This window comes from Lolium rigidum, chromosome 7 (assembly GCF_022539505.1).
Source record: "Lolium rigidum isolate FL_2022 chromosome 7, APGP_CSIRO_Lrig_0.1, whole genome shotgun sequence".
Lineage (NCBI taxonomy): Eukaryota > Viridiplantae > Streptophyta > Magnoliopsida > Poales > Poaceae > Lolium > Lolium rigidum.
The window spans coordinates 258,043,866-258,063,423 of NC_061514.1; the positions used below are offsets into that span (position 1 = coordinate 258,043,866).

At 42.3% G+C, this 19,558-nt stretch overlaps 1 protein-coding gene and 1 long non-coding RNA gene across 8 annotated transcripts; both read right to left on the reverse strand.

Moving 5' to 3' along the window:
* Positions 1–1,274: 1,274 nt before the first annotated feature.
* LOC124674534 lies at positions 1,275–5,740 on the reverse strand. Of its 5 annotated transcripts, none has more exons than XR_006993046.1 (6): positions 5,364–5,740; positions 4,673–4,770; positions 3,970–4,075; positions 2,173–2,249; positions 1,900–1,981; positions 1,275–1,680 (listed from the first exon to the last, which is right to left on the reverse strand). XR_006993046.1 is itself a non-coding variant. In XM_047210580.1 (5 exons), the coding sequence occupies exons 2-5, from the start codon at positions 4,739–4,741 to the stop codon at positions 1,555–1,557; spliced, it is 378 nt and encodes a 125-aa protein (XP_047066536.1). In that variant the 5' UTR covers positions 4,742–4,770; positions 5,364–5,727; the 3' UTR covers positions 1,275–1,554. The 5 variants fall into 5 exon arrangements, 1 of the variants encoding a protein (XP_047066536.1); XR_006993044.1 differs by having other exon boundaries at positions 2,173–2,301; XR_006993043.1 differs by having other exon boundaries at positions 2,173–4,075.
* A 2,482-nt stretch (positions 5,741–8,222) lies between these two features.
* Positions 8,223–11,029, reverse strand: LOC124675665. 3 transcript variants are annotated; one of them, XR_006993378.1, is made up of 4 exons: positions 10,690–11,029; positions 10,421–10,561; positions 9,935–10,130; positions 8,223–8,615 (listed from the first exon to the last, which is right to left on the reverse strand). It is a non-coding gene; the product is annotated as an uncharacterized LOC124675665 (long non-coding RNA). The 3 variants fall into 3 exon arrangements; XR_006993379.1 differs by having other exon boundaries at positions 8,223–8,620; XR_006993377.1 differs by having other exon boundaries at positions 8,223–10,130.
* Between the last annotated feature and the right edge of the window lie 8,529 nt (positions 11,030–19,558).

A 19,558-nucleotide genomic window follows, 5' to 3' on the forward strand; every position in this document is an offset into this window, starting at 1 on the left:
AGTGAAGCCTCAACACCACATTTGATTCAGTTTTTAAGGGGCTGACACAACATAATTTTGTCATATTTCCTTGCCAAGTATGATACGCACAACAAACAAAAGAAGTCTATATAACTCCCCTAACTCTCAGGTTTGGGACAGAGAACCCTCCTAAGTTTAAAATGAGTCACTTATAACCCTCCTAAGTATGAGATACCAGGTAATTGACCCCCTCAGCACAATAAGAGCGGTTTCTCTGGCTGTAACCGTGAACAGTGGTTTGAGCCCTGCATGCGGCCTCCCATATTTTATTTACACTCTCTGGAATTTGGCCGCAGAGCTGTCAATTTTTTTTTGGCTCGTGAGATCCCCGTCCAGCGTTCTTCACATCTGCTCCCATGCTCCTTTGCGCGGACAGCCGCTGGTACGGGTGCTTGTGCCCTGCTACGACCTCGCCACGGGCGCGTCTTTCGTGTTCTCGCGCGCCGACGCCATCGTGTGCGACAGCTTTGACCTCCGCCTCTGCGACGTCTGCGCGGCCACCTGCGCTGCTGCCGGCGCGGCAGCCGCCGTCAGGTCTGTGGACGGGCGCATGGCCATCGAGGCCGCGTCGGGGGCTGTTGCCACCATGGGCAACCCAGCCTCCGCAGCGATCACGCATGTCCTACACAACAAGCAGGAGTTCCCGCTCGACGACAACATGGACGGCATCCTTGTTCTGTCCATCGGCACAAGTGGTTCATCCACCTCCTTGGGCGCCCACGGGTGGAACACGCCGATGTCCTCGCGCTCTCTGTCGCCGGAAGAGCCACTACACCAGGTACCCAGATTGCCGGCACAAAAAAGTGCCAGCAAAAGTACCAAAAGTGCCGGTAAAGATTTTTCAAGGCACAAAAAAAAGTGCTGCGTTTATTCCAGTCGAGGTAGGTCTTTGCCGGCACTTTTAGAAAAGTGCCGTTAATTATATTTTAAGGCACTTCCAAAAATGCCGCTAGTTAGTATTGCCGGCACTTTTGAAAGATGCCATGGAATCTTTTTGTCGGCACTTTCCAAAAATGCCATAGAATCTTTTTGCCGGCACTTTTCGAAAAATGTCACAAAATGTTTTTACTGGCACTTTTCTAGGGATACCATCTAAACTTTTTGACGGCACTTTTAAAGGATGCCTACAATTACTTTTTTGGGCTTTTAATTCTGGTGCCGCTGATTATTTTCTTAGGCATTTTTAAGATTGCTATACTGCCTGCAAACATTCAAGCAATCTACAATCAAGCATACATCACACTCAAGAAGTCAAGCAATGTTTGAAATCAACATTTTGAACATTCAAGGATTCACAATCCAGACATCTAATTAACTTCCATGACCAACAGTGTTCATCTCCACATCATGAACAGCATGGTTTGAAACCATTAGATAAAATACACAACAAGGTTCATCTAACATGGTTCATCTAATTGGCTTCCATCTTACTTGTCTAACCAACAAGGTTCATCAAGCAGATCTGGAACACAATCACACATCATACTGGCTTCCATTTGCTTGTGGCTTCTATCCCATGTGTCTCTTCACAGCCTACTCGCAGCCCAATGCCCAGGAGGAATATTGTTTGCCTAAATTGTACAGCACCCGGAAAAGACAATGATCCTCTACAAGAAGATGCAGATCTACTCCAAATCCCAGCAGTTCCAGTAATTTATCCTGACAAAAAAATACAGTAATTCATGGACACATAGGCAAACAATATTTAGAGATTTGTTGTGTATGGCTTTGATGCCCATATACGCTAAGTTTTGTCAAATATATGCTTATTAACGAAATATTGGCCATACACATGTAGATCTATATCTGTCCAACAACCTTATGCAGCAGAAACTAAAAATGAAATTTTATCAACAAAAGATCTGATACGAAACTAACCTATTCCGCTGGTTCCAATCTAGGTGGTTTCCCCATTGAAATTCTTATCGGCTTGTCATCTGTTGCCCATGTGCCGTGAAATCTAGAAAACATTACAGATAAGATAATGAATGTAACCGGTAAGAACTCATCTATACAGATAAAACGTACATGAAGTTGAGCACTGGATGCAGCGAGTCATAAGCAGTTTTAGGGATAACATGTGAACTGAATCTTCGATGCATTCTGTTCAGCCACAAAGAAATTGTAGATATATAAAGATTTTAGTGATACCTCATGTAGCTTGCCACTTGCTGACCCAAGGGCGGCAGCGGGATCAAAGGGCAGGCATTGACGCTCGAACCAACCTCCTATAGTTTTCAAGCAGGAGAAGTGATCCAGATCTTAATCAAAACATGCACACTACAAAACAATGGAATAATATCGTATTAACAGTTGGGTCTTAAAAGTATACTAACTACCCATTTAAATTTCCTTCTTCTGGATCATATAAAGAATGTTTAAATCACAACTGTTAATAGTTGGGTCTTACTAACTACCCATCTACAGAAGATGCAGCTTACAAATATTCATCAGACAACCATAGAGCTTCAAGATGAAGAGCCAACATCTAGTGCACAGAGATCTAACAAAGGTCGAAATACTGTCCATATAGTAAAAGAAGATTACAAATTACGTAAACAGTTGCACCAGCCCAAGTAAGTGTTATAGCTTTAGAAATTCCCTTTACGTGTACCTGAATCCCGGAATCATATAAGTGAATTACTGAATAAAGCCTTTTTTGAAAGGCCATCTTTAGTTTCCAGATCTAACCAAGAATAAGGGCCTCAACTTCAGGGCAGAGTGACTAAAGTTGGAAGCACACACACAGTTTTATACTTACGATTCACTTGGATGAGATATGCACTAGTATAGTCAAGCTAGCAAATTCAAATATAAGCAAATTATCTGAATATCAACTGATCATGGTCTTTTAATATTTATTAGTGTAACTTTAGGCTATACCAATCCTATGATATTAATCGGAATCAACCAGTTGGTATAGAATGTGTAACCTCATAATAAGCCACAATTCTGTGAACTTGTTGTTTTGAAAAGTTGTAACCATGAGTGTAACTTCAGGATAAAGAAATATTTTTGTGAACTTTAGGTAGTTTCTCTTATTCTCTGAGCTGACCTCTCTATGTGTTTGTATCAGTTTTCTGATCACATGGCTCACTCTGTGTTTCTTCTGTATTCTGTACAATTTGGGAAGTATGAATAAAGAATGTGGTATTGTTTCATGATTTATAGAACAATTTATACACTCAATCTTTCTGACTAAATGCAATGAGTGCACAAGCAAAGTTTTTCAGTAAATTATAAGCCAAGGACCACTATCATCATATAAGGTACACAGGAATAAGCATTGGCACACGACCTGGTCACATCTAGAAATTGCCCACTCCGTTTGATTTTTACAATGTACTAATGGTTCCAGTAATGTGTATTTATTTTGCACCAGTGGTGCATTTTTACATACACTCTATGTAGTCACCCTTTATGCATGACTATCTTTCAGGTTCAGTTTTGGCAATCTGTGCAAATTTGATTCAGTTCATACAAATTGTAACTTTACAGAAAGCTAACAACAGGAATGCTTACCCAATGACCCAATGATCATATATAATTTTAAAGCATATCTTGTGTGCAAAGTATCCACTAATTGCTGCTGAAGATTTTTTTTTTTTTGAATCATATGCCTGAAACCATCAGAACTTTGGACTCGTTTAAAATTATATTAATGGAGGGATCGAATAATTATATGGCGATGTCGTTGTACACTTCTATACGTACCTATGCTCTAAGACTAATAATTGCAATATTCAATTTATTTCTAGTAGGCCTGAACTCAAGTTTTACCTCCTCAGTTCTATCCAGGAACTAAAATCTAATGGGATTGTACCACTGACAATGCTGTCGTGTGCAAGGAGGAAGCCATTAGCAGGATGATACAAACTATATGCTATGGCTTCTACATTTTAATAATAATACAATTTGATGAATAGTGGAATTGGCATAAGAGCATACCTGTCCATTGTAATTGTAATGCTAATAGCGCGAGAATCCTGCACTTTGGCGAGCTGAATAACACACTAATAATGATTCTGGTTTCGCCATTCCAAACAACAATCACCTAATATAGAGAAAAAATGGAAAAATCTAAGCTAAACATCATATATATCTTATACGACATATCAATATGCATACAACAACCATCAACAATTAGCTGAATACCAACATAGTAATGGAGATACTAGCAGAAAACCAGAATTGTAACGAAAAGCATTGTTTAACCCTCGAACTACCAAAACATGTGAGAACCAATTTCCCTTTTACCTTACAAATCGTTATGCACATAATTTCTACTATGGGAGTATATCATATAAATTATATGGGGGATTAACAGAGGCATCATGCCTCCAAACATAACCTAGCTGTCAGGCATACATTTGCAATTACCAGAGAGTGGGTACCTCGATTATACTCTGTATAGGAAAGAACAAGACACAATAAAAATGTGTCTTGGGGGTTAGAAGGGCCTAAATAAACGTTTGTTTCCACAACAGGAAGCAAATAATAATCATTGGCACAAGTTAGAACCTGTTACATATTCAACTACGAAAAATCTAAGCTAATACAAAACTTGACATCAGGAAAATGGATACGAACTTAGACCGCCGAAGTCCCAAAATTGAAGGGTAAAGTTCTCTAGACAGGCATGTGAGCTTACAGTATCTGCTGGAGTTGAATCCTTGTGAACTTGATTGTTATAAATTCCTTCGAGCATCTTGAGCAACATTTCTATCTATATCGCTAGAACTTTAATCCCTGTAGTTGTATAAAAGGGTTAATACCACACCATAAGAAGAAGAAAAATTGTAAACAAACTTTACTAAGTGGAGACCAAATATCTGGCTGTATAAGGAACAAGAGGAAAAACCGGCAAGTAACTTTACTGAACATAAGAAGCAAGGTAATAAGATAAAAACATGTATATAGATGACGATGCATAACGATTTGAGAGATAACAGAAGAGCCGATTAGAACTGCAGCGTCAAATTTGAATAGCTGAGCTGCAGCATCCTACAGGCATCTTAATATGGTTTGGGGGAAACATCGAATTTGAATAGTTGAGCTGCAGCATCCTCCAGGCAGGCATCTTAATATGGTTTGGAGGACAATTTAGAAGCTCGATTTTAATCAGAAAAGTCGTTCCCCAACATTTAATATAACCAATTTTGCTTCTCCAAGCCAAATCTCTTCTCCGCACTAGCTCCTCGTAGACCAATCAACCAAGCACAATAATACAGTACATCTACGCAGCTACACCATCACCCACCCAAACACCCCTAGCTTCGAGCCGAATCAAACCATCACATCTCGAGATTGAGCGGGGATAGATATAGAGCGAGCGTACGTACCCTGTCCTCGGGGTGGAAGCAGGGGTGAATAATCCCGTTCATGTCGAGGTAGAGGTTGTCGTACTCGAGGCAGTTGGGGTTGGGCCTGGAGGTGTCGACGGGCACCTGGACGCCCTCGATCTCGACGGGCTCCTCCTCCACCACGTCCACCACCACCATGGGGTACTTCTCCGCCAGCCAGCGGTAGAACGCCGGGACACCCATCTCCGCCGCCGCCGGCGAGAAGGGGAGCTCGCCGCAACCCTAACCCTATTATTGAGCGAACGGACGCGGGGGAGGCAGAGGACGAGGGGGAGTGAGGCGCCAAACCCTAAAAAAAAGGAGGGACGCGGCCGGTCTCCCTTCCCTCCTGCGGTCGGTGGAGGACCACGGGCGAACGGGGTTTGGGGGCGGACGACGGACGACGACGGAGGAGTGGGAGCACGGGGGGCGCATTTGGGAAGGGGAACGAAGGCAAATCTTCTCTTTCAGCTATTTACTGAAAGGTCCTTGTGTTTCTCAGTTAAGCACTCTAAGGCTTTTCTGAAACTCTGCAATAAATTAACATAGAACTTTGGCGGCATCCAACAAAGTGCCGCTAATCATCTAAGCTTTGCCGGCACTTTAGATACTGCCGCTAATTCCTAGCTATGCCGGCACCTGATACTGCCGTTAATAACCAAAACTTTGGCGGCACTTCAGAGAATGCCGCTAATCACCAAAAATTTAGCGGCACTTTCAGTTATGCCTGTGCTTGCCCAGCTTTAGTGGCATTTTTTTTAAAAACGCCGGTAATTAGGTAACTATTAGTGGCACTAATTAAGATATGCCGCCTAAACCTACCATTAACGGCACATTGGAAAAATGCCAGCAGCAAAGTGCCGTAAATTGGCATACGTGACATAGTGAGCTGGCGTGGGACGCCGGAGGTGACGAGGTGGTCGTCATCCTCCACGGAAAGCTCGAGTTGCGCCCCCGTGACCTCTTCTGTCTGCCTCCCCTGGACTAGGAGGGGCCTCGTCCACAACCGCCGGTAGCAGCAGGGCGGCGGGAGGAGGCTGGCTAACCTCGAGCTTGCACGCGTAGCAAGGAGCTGGCCATCGCTCTAGTGAGGAGCTCGCGCGCTGAGTTTTGCCGGCGGTGATTGTCTAACTGTGTTCTCAATAAAATTAATGTCAAAACTTTGACCGTGAAAGGTTCTACTCAAGCGCCTACGTGGCCCAAACCAGTCCACGTTAGCAATTGTCTGGTATCCCATAGTTAGGAGGGTTAAGTGGTCCATTTTAAACTTAGGGGGTTCTCAGCCCCAAACCTGATAGTTAGGGGGGCCATATAGACCTTAGCCTTCTAACACAATTTTTCAGAAGATAACACAATTGTTCAGAAGATTCTAGCAGTCCCTAATATTTAAGGCCCCATATATTATGAACTTTTAAATGTCATACTCACTTCGCAGACCCTGATACATATGTTGAACCCTGAATTTTATAATCAGGAATTTTACATTAAGAGCAACTTTTCAATAGTGTAGTCGATTGTTGGATATAAGTAAGATGTCATGTCATCTATAGTTAACTTGTAGCCAACAAGTACAATAGTTGGCTATAAGAATGTACTACTTTCTCAATGGATGACCCATATTTCATTGACGCAAATTGCCTAGGAGCATGTGTTAGAGGTAGCTCTTGCATAAGAGTCCATTTACACTCTTTCTCATCTTCTCTCGCCTCTAACTAGACACAAATATATTATTTTAATTTCTTGTAGCCAGCTGACTAGGACTTATTATACTTGATTGATTGATCATATTACAAAGTATATATGAAGAGCCAACGGCTAACCCTAACTTGAGTTACAAGAAATATAAACCGACTACAATATAATCTAACACCCCCCGCAATGTTAACGTGGGGTTGAACAATGTTGAGACTGAATCGAATATCAGTAATTGGTGTAGTCGGTATCCCATTGGTGAAGATGTTCGCAAACTGAGATGATGAGGGAACATGAAGAACTCAAACTTACCCCAAATCCACTTTTTTCGAACAAAATAAATATCAATTTCAATGTGCTTGGTCCATCGGTGTTGCACTGGATTTCCGGACATATAAACTGCAGAAATATTGTCACAATAAACGATGGTCTCCTGCTGAATTGACCTGTGAAGATGACAGCATGGGCAACTGCACGTACTCAGCTTCAAAGCATGGGCAATTGCACATACTCAGCTTCAGGTGACGAACGAGAAATTGTAACCTTCCATTTCGACAATGAAATCAAATTGTTACCTAGAAGAACACAATAACCAGACATGGATCATCCAGTGTCCGGACAACCAGCCCATTCTGCATCGGAATATGCTGTCAAAGAAGTTGAGGAAGGATTCATGTGAAGACCTTGATCAATAGTGCCTTTAAGATAACTAACAAAGGTCTGGCGCGGCGGCACGCCGCGCTCAAGATGTGGATGTTTTTGATTGAACACTAGTTCATTGTTTTCAAAATTATTTTGTTCCTGATTATTAAATAAATCATTGATCAAGCCAATGGGCGTGCACACACGTATTCATATGTATGCAGCTGAATACCCAAAAAAAAAGTTGACAAAATTTACAATTTTTATCGAAGAGCCATCAACTCTTGTTAATTTTGTATTAGATCTGATCCTTGTTTGCACGCATCGATCCTTCTTGCTGTTCTTTCAATTGGCATGAACCACTACCAGTTTGAATACCCATTGACAAATGCAGTTTGAATATCCATTGACAGTTTAAATACCCATTGACAGATGTAGATGCGTGTGGTACATATATGGGTACATTGACATGCATATTGCTAGGTAAGTTTGATCTCAATGAAAATTTCATTACATGATCGAAGATAAACGGAACAATATAATTCTTAACTTTCATCAAATCCAGAGCATGACACACACTTGGTAAAACCAGAGCCTACAAACATAGAACACCATCATTGGACAACCTTTTTGATTATTTCCACTTCCAGGGCAATCAGTATTCTTAGAGGAAAGGAGAGGATAATTACATGGTTTTGCCAACTGTGTTAGGGTCGTGACCGGGGGGCTCCTTGTGAAAGGCTCAGCTTTGTCATTGTCTAGGTAGTTGACATCTATGCAGTCAAGGAGCTGCTTACCTACCTTCTGATAGAAACATAGATGGTTCACATAGTTTCAGTGTTGAGTTCCGACTGGACCAACTCGTCGGTCGCACGCCTGATATGTGATGCTTCTTCTTGATCCTTGGCCTGAACTCGTCTATTCTAAGCAAGGAGGCAACCCAAACTTAGTAAGAATGCATCTTTAGAAAACTACTTTAGACGGTCATAAAACTTCATATGTTTATAGATGATAAAATAGAGGTATTTCAAATATTGAATTGCAGGAAATGAATAGAAGATCCCTACTAAAGATCTAAGTAACAACAATGGCAGACGATATATTCTAAAGCTCATATTTATTGCACCTTAGCCTCAAGAAAAGAGTATTTAATTAGTAGACTACTATAAGGAGGAGACATGTCCAAAAAAACAAAGTAATACACTTGCCTAGGAAAAAAAATCAACGTATTGAGTAATACACATCTAGTCGACCACATGAGATATTAAGTATGCATGGTTCTATTAAACTATGGTAAACATACAACTTCTATAAATGTCAACTAATTTCTTAGAATTTCCGTTTGCTATAACAACCACTATTTGGACTTTGTGAACTACTCGGAACTTTACACACAATTTAGCATGAGTATTACCCTTTTCTTTTCTTGCAACTGATAAGTGTTTATGCGGGATGCAGATATATGGCACAACACATGCATAAGATTTGTGGATGGAAAAGAAAGAATACCAAGAGCTTTTTGGCAGAGTGCAAAAGTTTATCTAGGATTATTAAAAGTTTCCAGGCTTGGTAAAAAGGGATTTTAAATTACACAATCTATCCATGATCAGATAATATTTCTTCTGTATTCATCAATTCAGAGTTGTATCTCCAAAGCATGGTGTGGCAAATATAGGACAAAGTTTCCTCTCCTCTAAATTTTTTTTAGAGGACCTGCAACGCACTAAAACGTTATTAGGTTTCATATCAAACATGCCATTTTCTCTGAAGAACCATTCAGCAAGAAACGGAGGCCGGATCAATTTTAACTAATCGTTCTATATAATTTATAAATCCTTGCCATGAATTATGGGAATGCCTACAAAATGATCTCTGCAAGCAAATAAAAGCCAATGAGAGATGTGGCTCTTTTACAGTGGCTTTGACAGGGACACCAAGAATAGCTATTAGCCCAACAGTACAATTTATTTAGATGGAACCAGTGTGCAGTTAGGTGTATCCAAGCTCAGTTTATTCAGTTTCATCACATAAGACTTGAGTCATTTTTCTGTCAGTTCAGTTAGCAAGTAATAACAGTTTCTATTTGGCTACACCATCTCTGCCTGAGTGCATATTTCTGTTGACTGAGTAGAATTGGGAGAAAATGACTAAAATCTTGTTTGATTCTACTCTATCTGCAAATTTGCCTTGTGTTATATAACTGTGAACAAAGATGACATGAATTGGGAGAAACTGACCAAGATCTGTTGTAAATGCCATTTATCATCTACTTGGCTGCTGGACTGATGCAGGTTGGATGAATGTCATCTCGATTCATGTAAACGATGTACACAATTCTCTGTTGTTTTGCGCTTCTGGTGCTGCTCATCACGGCTGCTTCGAAAGTGTCTTTTGGTTTTGTGTAGTGCTGAATCATCTATTTCCTGGTGTGAACTGTTATCACTTTCAGTTAATATATATGGCGACTAAGCTCAAGTGTATATTAAAGCAAGATATTAGCACTTCCTTTTTAGGTGCTCATACCAGCTGACCTAAAAGACATAGGACATGTAACACTTAATAATAGAGCTTCCCGAAAAAAACGAATCAACATCAGAAGCTAGAGTACCAAGAGAGTCACGCATCGATTTAAGATGCGATGTTTCATTAGTAGTCATTTTTACCAAAGAGCAAATAATTAGGTCGGTAGAATAGATCAATATTAGAGTAAGAATTTTCCTTACCACCAATGGCCCAGCCGTGCTGAACTGAAGAATGACCCAAATGTGCAGCTCAGATATTCTTACAGTCGAGAGGCAGCAAACAACGGACATGACTCAATATGCTGAGTTCATCCCTTTTTTTCTTCCAGAAATATACCTTTCCTGTATGAAACACAAGGTGTTATGAAACCAAAAAGCTAGAGAACCAATCGTATTTTATGAGTTATGGAAAGAAACTGAGCAAATAATATGGGCCACGGCAAGAAAAATATCACAATCTTGGATCTAACCCAGGTAAGAGTAGCTGAGGATGATTCGCTGGTACTGATTCCCGCAGAATCTAGAGAGGGCGGCCGTGTCCTGACCTAGGGGAGGCGGCCATGACCTGCCTGAACGGCGCGAAGGACTCCGGCGTGACCTCCATAGCTCGCAGCTTCACCACCCTTGGCTCCTCCCACTTGGCTTCCATCGTCTGCGGCGCCGACAAGGAGTCTTCGGCGTGCACGGCTCTGCCGGTCTTGCTGTTGGTGCAAGGAGGACGAAGTGGAGGACTGGAGGGGGAAGGGAAGGTGCGCTGGTCGAAGTTGCCGTCTACATCCTTGCCACATCCACTGCTGCCCGGCAGAGATGGAGAGGGGTGAGACACATAGTAGAGGAAGGCGCCAAGATAAATCGGGCGAATAGCTCCTATGCGACGTCGTTGGAGAAACGCGTCCAGAATGCGACGTTGTTGGTGGAAATAGCTCTCGTGCGACAGCTAAGATGGCCCAAATAGCCTATGTGCGACAGTCGGCCCAGACACAGGTTAGTGGTAGTATTATGTGATCGTCGCGGGTCCCACAACTTATACACATCAGCCGAGGGGCCTCAAGCACTGGTCCCACAACTTATACACATCAGCCGAGGGGGCCTCAAGCGCGGGACCCACCAGTTTGTCCACGTCACGGCGTGGGACCCACAACTAACAACGAGAAACGAGCCGCCACTCCCCGGAGCCATCCAACGCCACCATTTCGACCGTTGCCCGCATCTTCCACCCCTGTCCCCTCTTCTTCTCGGGCCCGGCGACAAATCGCGGCGGCGGATGTCGAGCGCTTCATCCTCCCAATCCCGCCGGCCGCAATATGGTCCAAGGCCGATGATGAGTTGCCCGGATTGCCCCCGTACCGCCCCCCTGAAGCGGCGTGTCACCATGTCCGACACGCACGGCAATCTTGGGCGCGAGTATGTCAAGTGCGACAGCAAGCCAGAGCTGGGGAAGGTCAGATCTTGGTTATACCTCTCCCAATTTCATTTAGGTGTGTCCAATTTCTACTTTTTGTGCCGATTTGGGGATTAGGGTTCATATTTCCGATTTGGGAATTAGGGTTCATCGTTCTGATTTGGGAATTGGTTTCAGGATCTACGCAATTGCAAGCATTTTGAGTGGTTGGACGAGTACATCGATAGGATTCAAGGTCAAGGCGCATCCCCGGGGCCGATGTTGGACAAATCCGTAGCTCCCACCACCGGCGGGCTTGCTTCAACCGTTGGGAATGGGGAAGAATTCAAGGTAGCTGAGTTGAATGAGTCGAGCGTATGCACAAGCGGATAAAGAAACTCGTGGTTCTCGAAGAAGCAAGATAATATGATGGCTGCATTCTTTTATATTTGTGTAATTGCTCTTGGGATTGCTTATGTGCTGATCATTAGTCGATAGACGATGCAGTTAGATATGAATGACAGGGCACCCCTGTTTGATTTCCATCTAGATGACCGTGAAGAATGAGTTGCAATTTAGTTTTTGTGCAATGTTAATTACCGTTCAACGTGCACTGTTTTTGTAATAGAAGAACAAAGTGCATTGTTATGTAGCCTTCAATATAAGGCAATGAGCAAATTGTATTATAAAGTTTTGTAAATAAAATGAGTAACATTCAAATTTGAGCACATGTAAAATGAGAAGCAAAAGAAAAAATAAAAAATAAATAGATGAAAAGAAGTGGAGGAAAAGAGAAGCGGCCCGGGCCCGGCCCTACCGTTAAGATAAATGTAAAACGGGTTGCGTCTGTAAACGAAAAAAAAAGGTAAGGATTGAGACCTAACCCTGTGGCCCGGCCTGTTAAGTTAAATGTAAAGCACGGCCTGGGTTTTTCATTTGATATCACTCTTTTCTCAGTTGTAGATGTTTAAGGGTTAGGATTGAGCAATGTGATGCACAAATGTTTTACCAAATGCATAAATGTTTGACCACATGAAAATTAAATAAGAATACTCATAAAACATTGAAATTAAATAGAATAGATAAAGTGGGGCATATATGCCCAAAGAAGCACACGGTACAAACTCACACGATACAAACTCACACGATAAAAAACACACACAACGACAATAGATAATAAAAACTAGAAAACATTAAAAGAAGACGCGACGCCGTCATCCTTGGCTCCTCCTTGGCTCCTCCTTGGCTTGGCTCCTCCGGTGGTCACTCCTCCTCCTCCTCGATGGTGATGGGGGTGGTGGGCGGGTAGTGGAAGTTGTAGGGGAGGGAGTGCATGTTCCCGAGAGAGGGGAAGATTGCACGGAAATTGGTGAAGATATTGTAGGTTGTGAATGCGATGAACTCGCATCCACACCAAAACACCTTACCAAGAAGGAAGAAGGCGTCGTGGGGGTTGACGAAGCGGACGGTGAGGCCGATCTGGAGTTGACCGTTGTCCCCGCCGTCGAAGTACCCGTCGAGGTGGAACATGGGCGGCGCGCCGCGAGGAAGGTTGAGGTGGCGGTAGCCTTGCGAGAGGAATACCTCCGCAAGTTCCCTACCAGTCCTCCACCTAGAAATGGTCCACACACGGAGTTGGTTCTCCACAATGACTCCCGCCGGGAACTCGCGCTCCGGGACGGTCGCCGGGAGACGGTAAGTTGGGTGGGTGAACGCCATGGGCTTGGTGGTGGCTAGGGCTAGGGCACGGATAGGACGGTTGCGGCTTGAGAGAAGGAGAGAGTAGTGGTGAGTGGCGAAGAGGAAGGGGATGGGTGCCCTTAAATAGCCAGAGGAAGGGGAGTGGACGGAGGCATCGTGTGAAAGAGAAGGAGAAGGGGAGGGGGCGTGTGAGAAAATTAAATGGATGAGCATGACCCGTGGTCGTTTGCATGCCCGTGTTTGCTGAAACGATGGCACGACTCGCCCGCACCGCCCGCCAATGTGTGTTGCGCCCGCCGAAAGAGAGCACGCCGCCCCCGCACTCGCGACACCGACGGGCGACACGGGTCCGAGACGTAATAAATAGCTACGAGACTACGCGGGCAGGGCTGAAAAAAGATGCCCTTCGATTTGCTTGTGTATGTTTGTACATGACCGTTTGCACTTAAAGTAGAGTATTAAGAAAATGAATCGACTAAAATAAAATGAGTTTGTAAAATAGACACGAAAATGAGTTGATTTAAAGAAACTATGTTATGCTTGTATTTGGCAAACACACACGAAAAATGAGTTGAATAAACCAAAATGAGTTTTGGTATGTTTGGATTTGGCAATGACACACAAGCATGATTTGATTTTCAAGAAACTAAATATGTTATTCTTGTATTTGGCAAAGACACACGAAAAAGAGTTGGATAAAACAAAATGAGTTATCATATGTTTGGATATTGCAATGACACACAAGCATGATCTAATTTCAAGAAACTAAGTATGTTATATTTGTACTTGGCAAAGACACACGAAAATGAGTTAAATAAATCAAAACGAGTTTTGTTATGTTTGGATTTGGCAATGACACACAAGCATGATTTGATTTTGAAGAAACTAAGTATGTTATGCTTGTATTTGAGAAAGACACATGAAAAAGAGTTGGATAAAACAAAATCAGTTTTGTTATGACAGACGATAATTAGTTGAATAAAATAAAGTAAGTTTTGTTACCGTTGGTTTTACCGTTGCTCCCCTAGTATTTTATGTGTACTCTTTAAAAGGAGTGGCAAGGCCGAGACTAGGAGGCTGCACTCTACAAGACAATAGCCGTAGCCGCGACGCCGCATGGGACATGCATGCCGACGTGGGCGTTCGCTCGATGGCTCTGGCCGGGCGCAGCTCTCCAGGAGGCGACACGATTCGGCCCGGCGGTCAAAAGGATCCGAGCTCAGCCCAAACAGAGAATAGATGGCAGCCAATCGGATTCGAGAACTAGTCCTCCCACGGATCACGCTCGCCAGCCCGCGCGGAATCCTTCTAGAAGCACAGATCGGACGAATGCGGTTGGTCCTCGGGTTAGGCCGACGGTCCGCATTGGCCGTTAGGGTTAGCTGGCCAGCAGATTTGAAATGAGGATAAAAAATTCAAAAAATTCAAAAAATATGAATCCTGCTCACATTGTCTTCTTATATCATCTAGCAACAACTCAAGTTGATAAAAATGGTGTAGATACATTGTAACGAAAAAATCATGTGTACAATGTGATATCTTGAACTCTGCCGTACGAAGTCGAGGATTTGAGAGAAGGGTTTGAACTTTGAATCATGGAATGGAACCAAAACTTGGAAATAGGTTCATTTAGGTGTAAGTAAGAAGGATCCATGCTTCATTTCTCAATTTTGTGTTTTGACCATGTTTTAATGCTAGTCAAACCATAGCTTTGACCAGATTTGAAATGAGGATAAAAAATTCAAAAAAATTCAAAAAATATGAATCCTGCTCACATTGTCTTCTTATATCATCTAGCAACAACTCAAGTTGATAAACATGGTGTAGATACATTGTAACGAAAAAATCATGTGTACAATGTGATATCTTGAACTCTGCCGTACGAAGTCGAGGATTTGAGAGAAGGGTTTGAACTTTGAATCATGGAATTGAACCAAAACTTGGAAATAGGTTTATTTAGGTGTAAGTAAGAAGGATCCATGCTTCATTTCTCAATTTTGTGTTTTGACCATGTTTTAATGCTAGTCAAACCATAGCTTTGACCAGATTTGAAATGAGGATAAAAAATTCAAAAAAATTCAAAAAAATATGAATCCTGCTCACATTGTCTTCTTATATCATCTAGCAACAACTCAAGTTGATAAGCATGGTGTAGATACATTGTAACAAAAAAATCATGTGTACAATGTGATATCTTGAACTCTGCCGTACGAAGTCGAGGATTTGAGAGAAGGGTTTGAACTTTGAATCATGGAATGGAACCAAAACTTGGAAATAGGTTCATTTAGGTGTAAGTAAGAAGGATCCATGCTTCATTTCACAATTTTGTGTTTTGACCATGTTTTAATGCTAGTCAAACCATAGCTTTGACCAGATTTGAAATGAGGATAAAAAATTCAAAAAAATTCAAAAAAATATGAATCCTGCTCACATTGTCTTCTTATATCATCTAGCAACAACTCAAGTTGATAAACATGGTGTAGATACATTGTAACGAAAAAATCATGTGTACAAGTGTGATATCTTGAACTCGCCGTACGAAGTCGAGGATTTGAGAGAAGGGTTTGAACTTTGAATCATGGAATGGAACCAAAACTTGGAAATAGGTTCATTTAGGTGTAAGTAAGAAGGATCCATGCTTCATTTCTCAATTTTGTGTTTTGACCATGTTTTAATGCTAGTCAAACCATAGCTTTGACCAGATTTGAAATGAGGATAAAAAATTCAAAAAATTTCAAAAAAATATGAATCCTGCTCACATTGTCTTCTTATATCATCTAGCAACAACTCAATTAACATAAGATGATTTAGACAAGGTTGAAAAAAAAGTTGCTTAGAAATGGGGTCGTTTACCCTCACCCGGAGGCCGTTTTTGAACACATCTTTCATTAAACCGATGAAAATGAGTTACTCCACAAAATTGTCCAATTGATTAACAAGTTATAACAAACTAGTGCATAAACTAGTGCATAACATTCAAATAGCATTGCAACATCAAAAATGATGTCAACTTTCAAATTTGGTTCAAATTTGAAATTGGTTCAAATTTGAAATCTATTCAAATTACAAATAATAAGTTTCCACACCCTAGCACATAAGTTTAAAACCATTACATCAAACTATTTCTTCGCTTCTTCCTACCACTTCTCATTGCAGTACCATAGCATAGTTTGTTCATACTCCCGAACTTTTTGCCGCAACCACTAGGCCCCCTCATCTTTTGCACATCCGGCACAGTGCACAAGCACATCGGCAGCCATAGGAAAATCCGGCACGTGCATAACCTCCCGAGGCACAGGCACATCAGCAGCCACAGCACATCGGGCATAACCTCCCGAGCTTCAGAATTCAGCACAACCTCTAGAACAGGTTCGAATTCATCATAACCTCCGTAACGAGTTCATCCGGCAACTCAATAGTCAAATCTAGTTGAGGCAACGAAGTAGCTCGAAACAGGTTCATCCGCACCGGTGCATTGACCAAACTGTTTCTTTTCTTTCTATAGCCATTGAGTCTTGGCTTTTTCATTGGCCAACGACTGTTCAACAACAAGAGGTGGGGCTTTTTCTCCACGCTTCCTCCCGAACAAGGATATAAATTAGATACTCGAAATAAGCAAATGAAACAAGGTACATAAATTGGAGAATTAACATTAACATACTTTGGTTGTACAGGAGTGTAACGGCATTTTGGGGAACCAATTCTATGCCCAAGTTCCTCACACAACTTGCACTCGTTTTTGTTACCTTTTTGAGCCCTTTTAGGCTTTTCTCGGTTTTTCCTTTTTCCCCTTCTTACTACAACCCCCCTTCTCAAACCAAGCTTTGTATCTCGCTTCTGTTTGGGTCTCCCGACCCTTTCTTTTACTCGAGGGGGACACAAGTGTAAATTCTATATCCACCTCGAGCCACCGAGATTGGTTAGTCAAGGCTGGAATTGGAGTTGCATATGCAGCCTTAAACTTTTGTACCGAGTAATACTCATGCAAATATGGGTGCATATTTAACCCGGGTTTAGATGCCAAAAAAATTATGGCATGCTCACATGGTTTTCCAAGTGTGTTGCAACTCTAGGCAAGTGCACTCCCGCAACTCAATGTTTACCACATGCCTCTTGACACTCCTTGCATCTTTAACTTCAGCATCAAATAAGGAGGATTTCTCAACGGATAGATGTGAAAGGTTTCTACTCTTGTTGACCACCTCGTCGTACCACCGCTCGGAAGCTTGTCCCCTTCCAACATATCACCAAGTCTTCCTCTCAAGTCCCACAAACGCATGATCATGATCCTTATTTGGTCCACCATGTCATGCACATGCAAATCTTTTAAATCTTTCACTTTATTGTTGAAACTTTCTGCCAAGTTGTTATTGATGTGATCACATTTTATTGCAGTATTAAAACCTGATCTGTACCACAACAGAGAATGGTATGTGTTCAACCAGGAAGCAAATTCATTGTCGACACAAGCTTCCATGATCTTACCAAGGTGGTAGGAATGTGTCTCGTGGTCCGTAAGCTCTTGCCGCTGGCCACATGCGCCCAAATTCATCTCCTCTAAATTTTTTTATCAGATTCATCCACATATGTCCAAAGCACTCTCTCTCGCTCAGCATGGGGGAAAACATTTTTTACAGAATTTTCCAGCCCTTTACATGCATCTCGTGTGGATGGCCAAAGGTGAACCGGCCCTATGCATCTTTTCGGTTGCATCATGAACCATGTCCAGCCTTGCCTCTGTCTCTCGATTGAAACAGTCCAATTGCAATTGGGAACATCCAGGTTGTGTCCATCCAAAGAATTGCATGCAGCCAACCGACCATTCCACTTGCCACCGAAAAAGAAGAGTCTATGCTCAAATATGGACGACATCCCGCTTTGAATCCATCTATGCAAGGCTTCAAACACATAAAAAACTTGCTGAAGTAAACACTCGCCATCCTCTCGTAACCTCTCGTATCTATCTCCACCACACTTCCAGGTGACCTCTTCTCCACCTCAGCTTTAAAGCTATACAACATCCTAAATGTATTTGCCCGAGTCACCATACAATGATTTCATTGCCCTTTGTTTTGCCTTCCAAACCGTGGTATATTTCAGTTTGATGGGGTATAGCTTCTCCAAGTCCACTTTAAGCCTTTTTGCAGTAGTGTTTGGAGTTTTTGCTAAAATAGGAGTAATCTTCTCTCGTAATCCAAAGCTGGTTTGTCATATTTGAAAGTCTCCGTGAAGTGGTCATACATGTATGCCGGTTTGGTATTTGATTTACCCCGATCGTACTCGCCATCGAGTTGTAGTCCGGCGGATATGTACCATTTGCATGGATTTCCACCACCATCATAGCCTTTGCACCTAGCATAAAATTTCTTCCTATCAGTCCACATAGTCTTGGCATCAAACTCTTTTTTCATCGCATAGGTCCTAAAAGACATCCTAAACTCATTCATATTTGGCCACAACTTTCCAACCTCAACTACTGGGTTCTCTTTGTCATACAAACAGACCAGCTCATTGTCGTTTGCATCATCCACATCATCTGCAGCCTGTCTCATCAGCTCTTCTTCATCCTCATTTCCACGGCCTGCATTTGTGTTACCATGTGCGAGCAAAGAACTGTCATCCTCGCTTGCATGGCCTTCATCTCTGTCATCAACTCGGAATGCCAAACATTTTGGCCATTTCAATGTCGGATATTGGTGCAATGACTAAATCTGTTTTTTCATTCAACTCTACTACATTCCGAGTCAACAACAATCTTTTGAGCACCATGGTTTCCCTCCTCCGCATCTCGCATCAGCCCCTGTATCTTCAGCTAGTACTGTCGGTTCGAGTGAACAATGACAACATCTGCCCCTCCTTTGTGAAGCCCACTCATCATCTTGCATCCGAGCAGCCATCTTTGATTGCACATAACCTACTCGGAATTTGTTTGTAGATCAATAAGCTCGCATGAAAACTTACTTGATTGCTTTCCCACCCTTCTTGACGATCAATTTCAGCAACCATGGATTCTCCATCTTCAATTCTCACATATTCACCCTTATAGTTGTCAAACCGTAGCACGTACACCTCTTGTTCCGGACCCCAAACAATCTTCTCCCCTATCTTCTCCACCAAATTGCGCACGGCCTCCTCCTCCTTTCCCTCCAATTCCTCGCGGATCAACATCTTCAAGATCAAGAGCCAACCTCACGGTGCTATTTGCAATGTCTTGGACGCTTCCATCACTCGGCTTTGCTTTACGTGAGAAATAATTC

Coding starts and splice junctions, on each gene's coding strand:
- LOC124674534 (XM_047210580.1), bottom strand. CDS start 4,741: ATGTTGCTCAAGATGCTCGAAGGAATTTATAACAATCAAGTTCACAAG. Junction 4,076..4,672: donor ATTCAACTCCAGCAGATACT/GTAAGCTCACAT, acceptor TCTCTATATTAG/GTGATTGTTGTTTGGAATGG. Junction 2,250..3,969: donor ATTACAATTACAATGGACAG/GTATGCTCTTAT, acceptor TGAAAACTATAG/GAGGTTGGTTCGAGCGTCAA.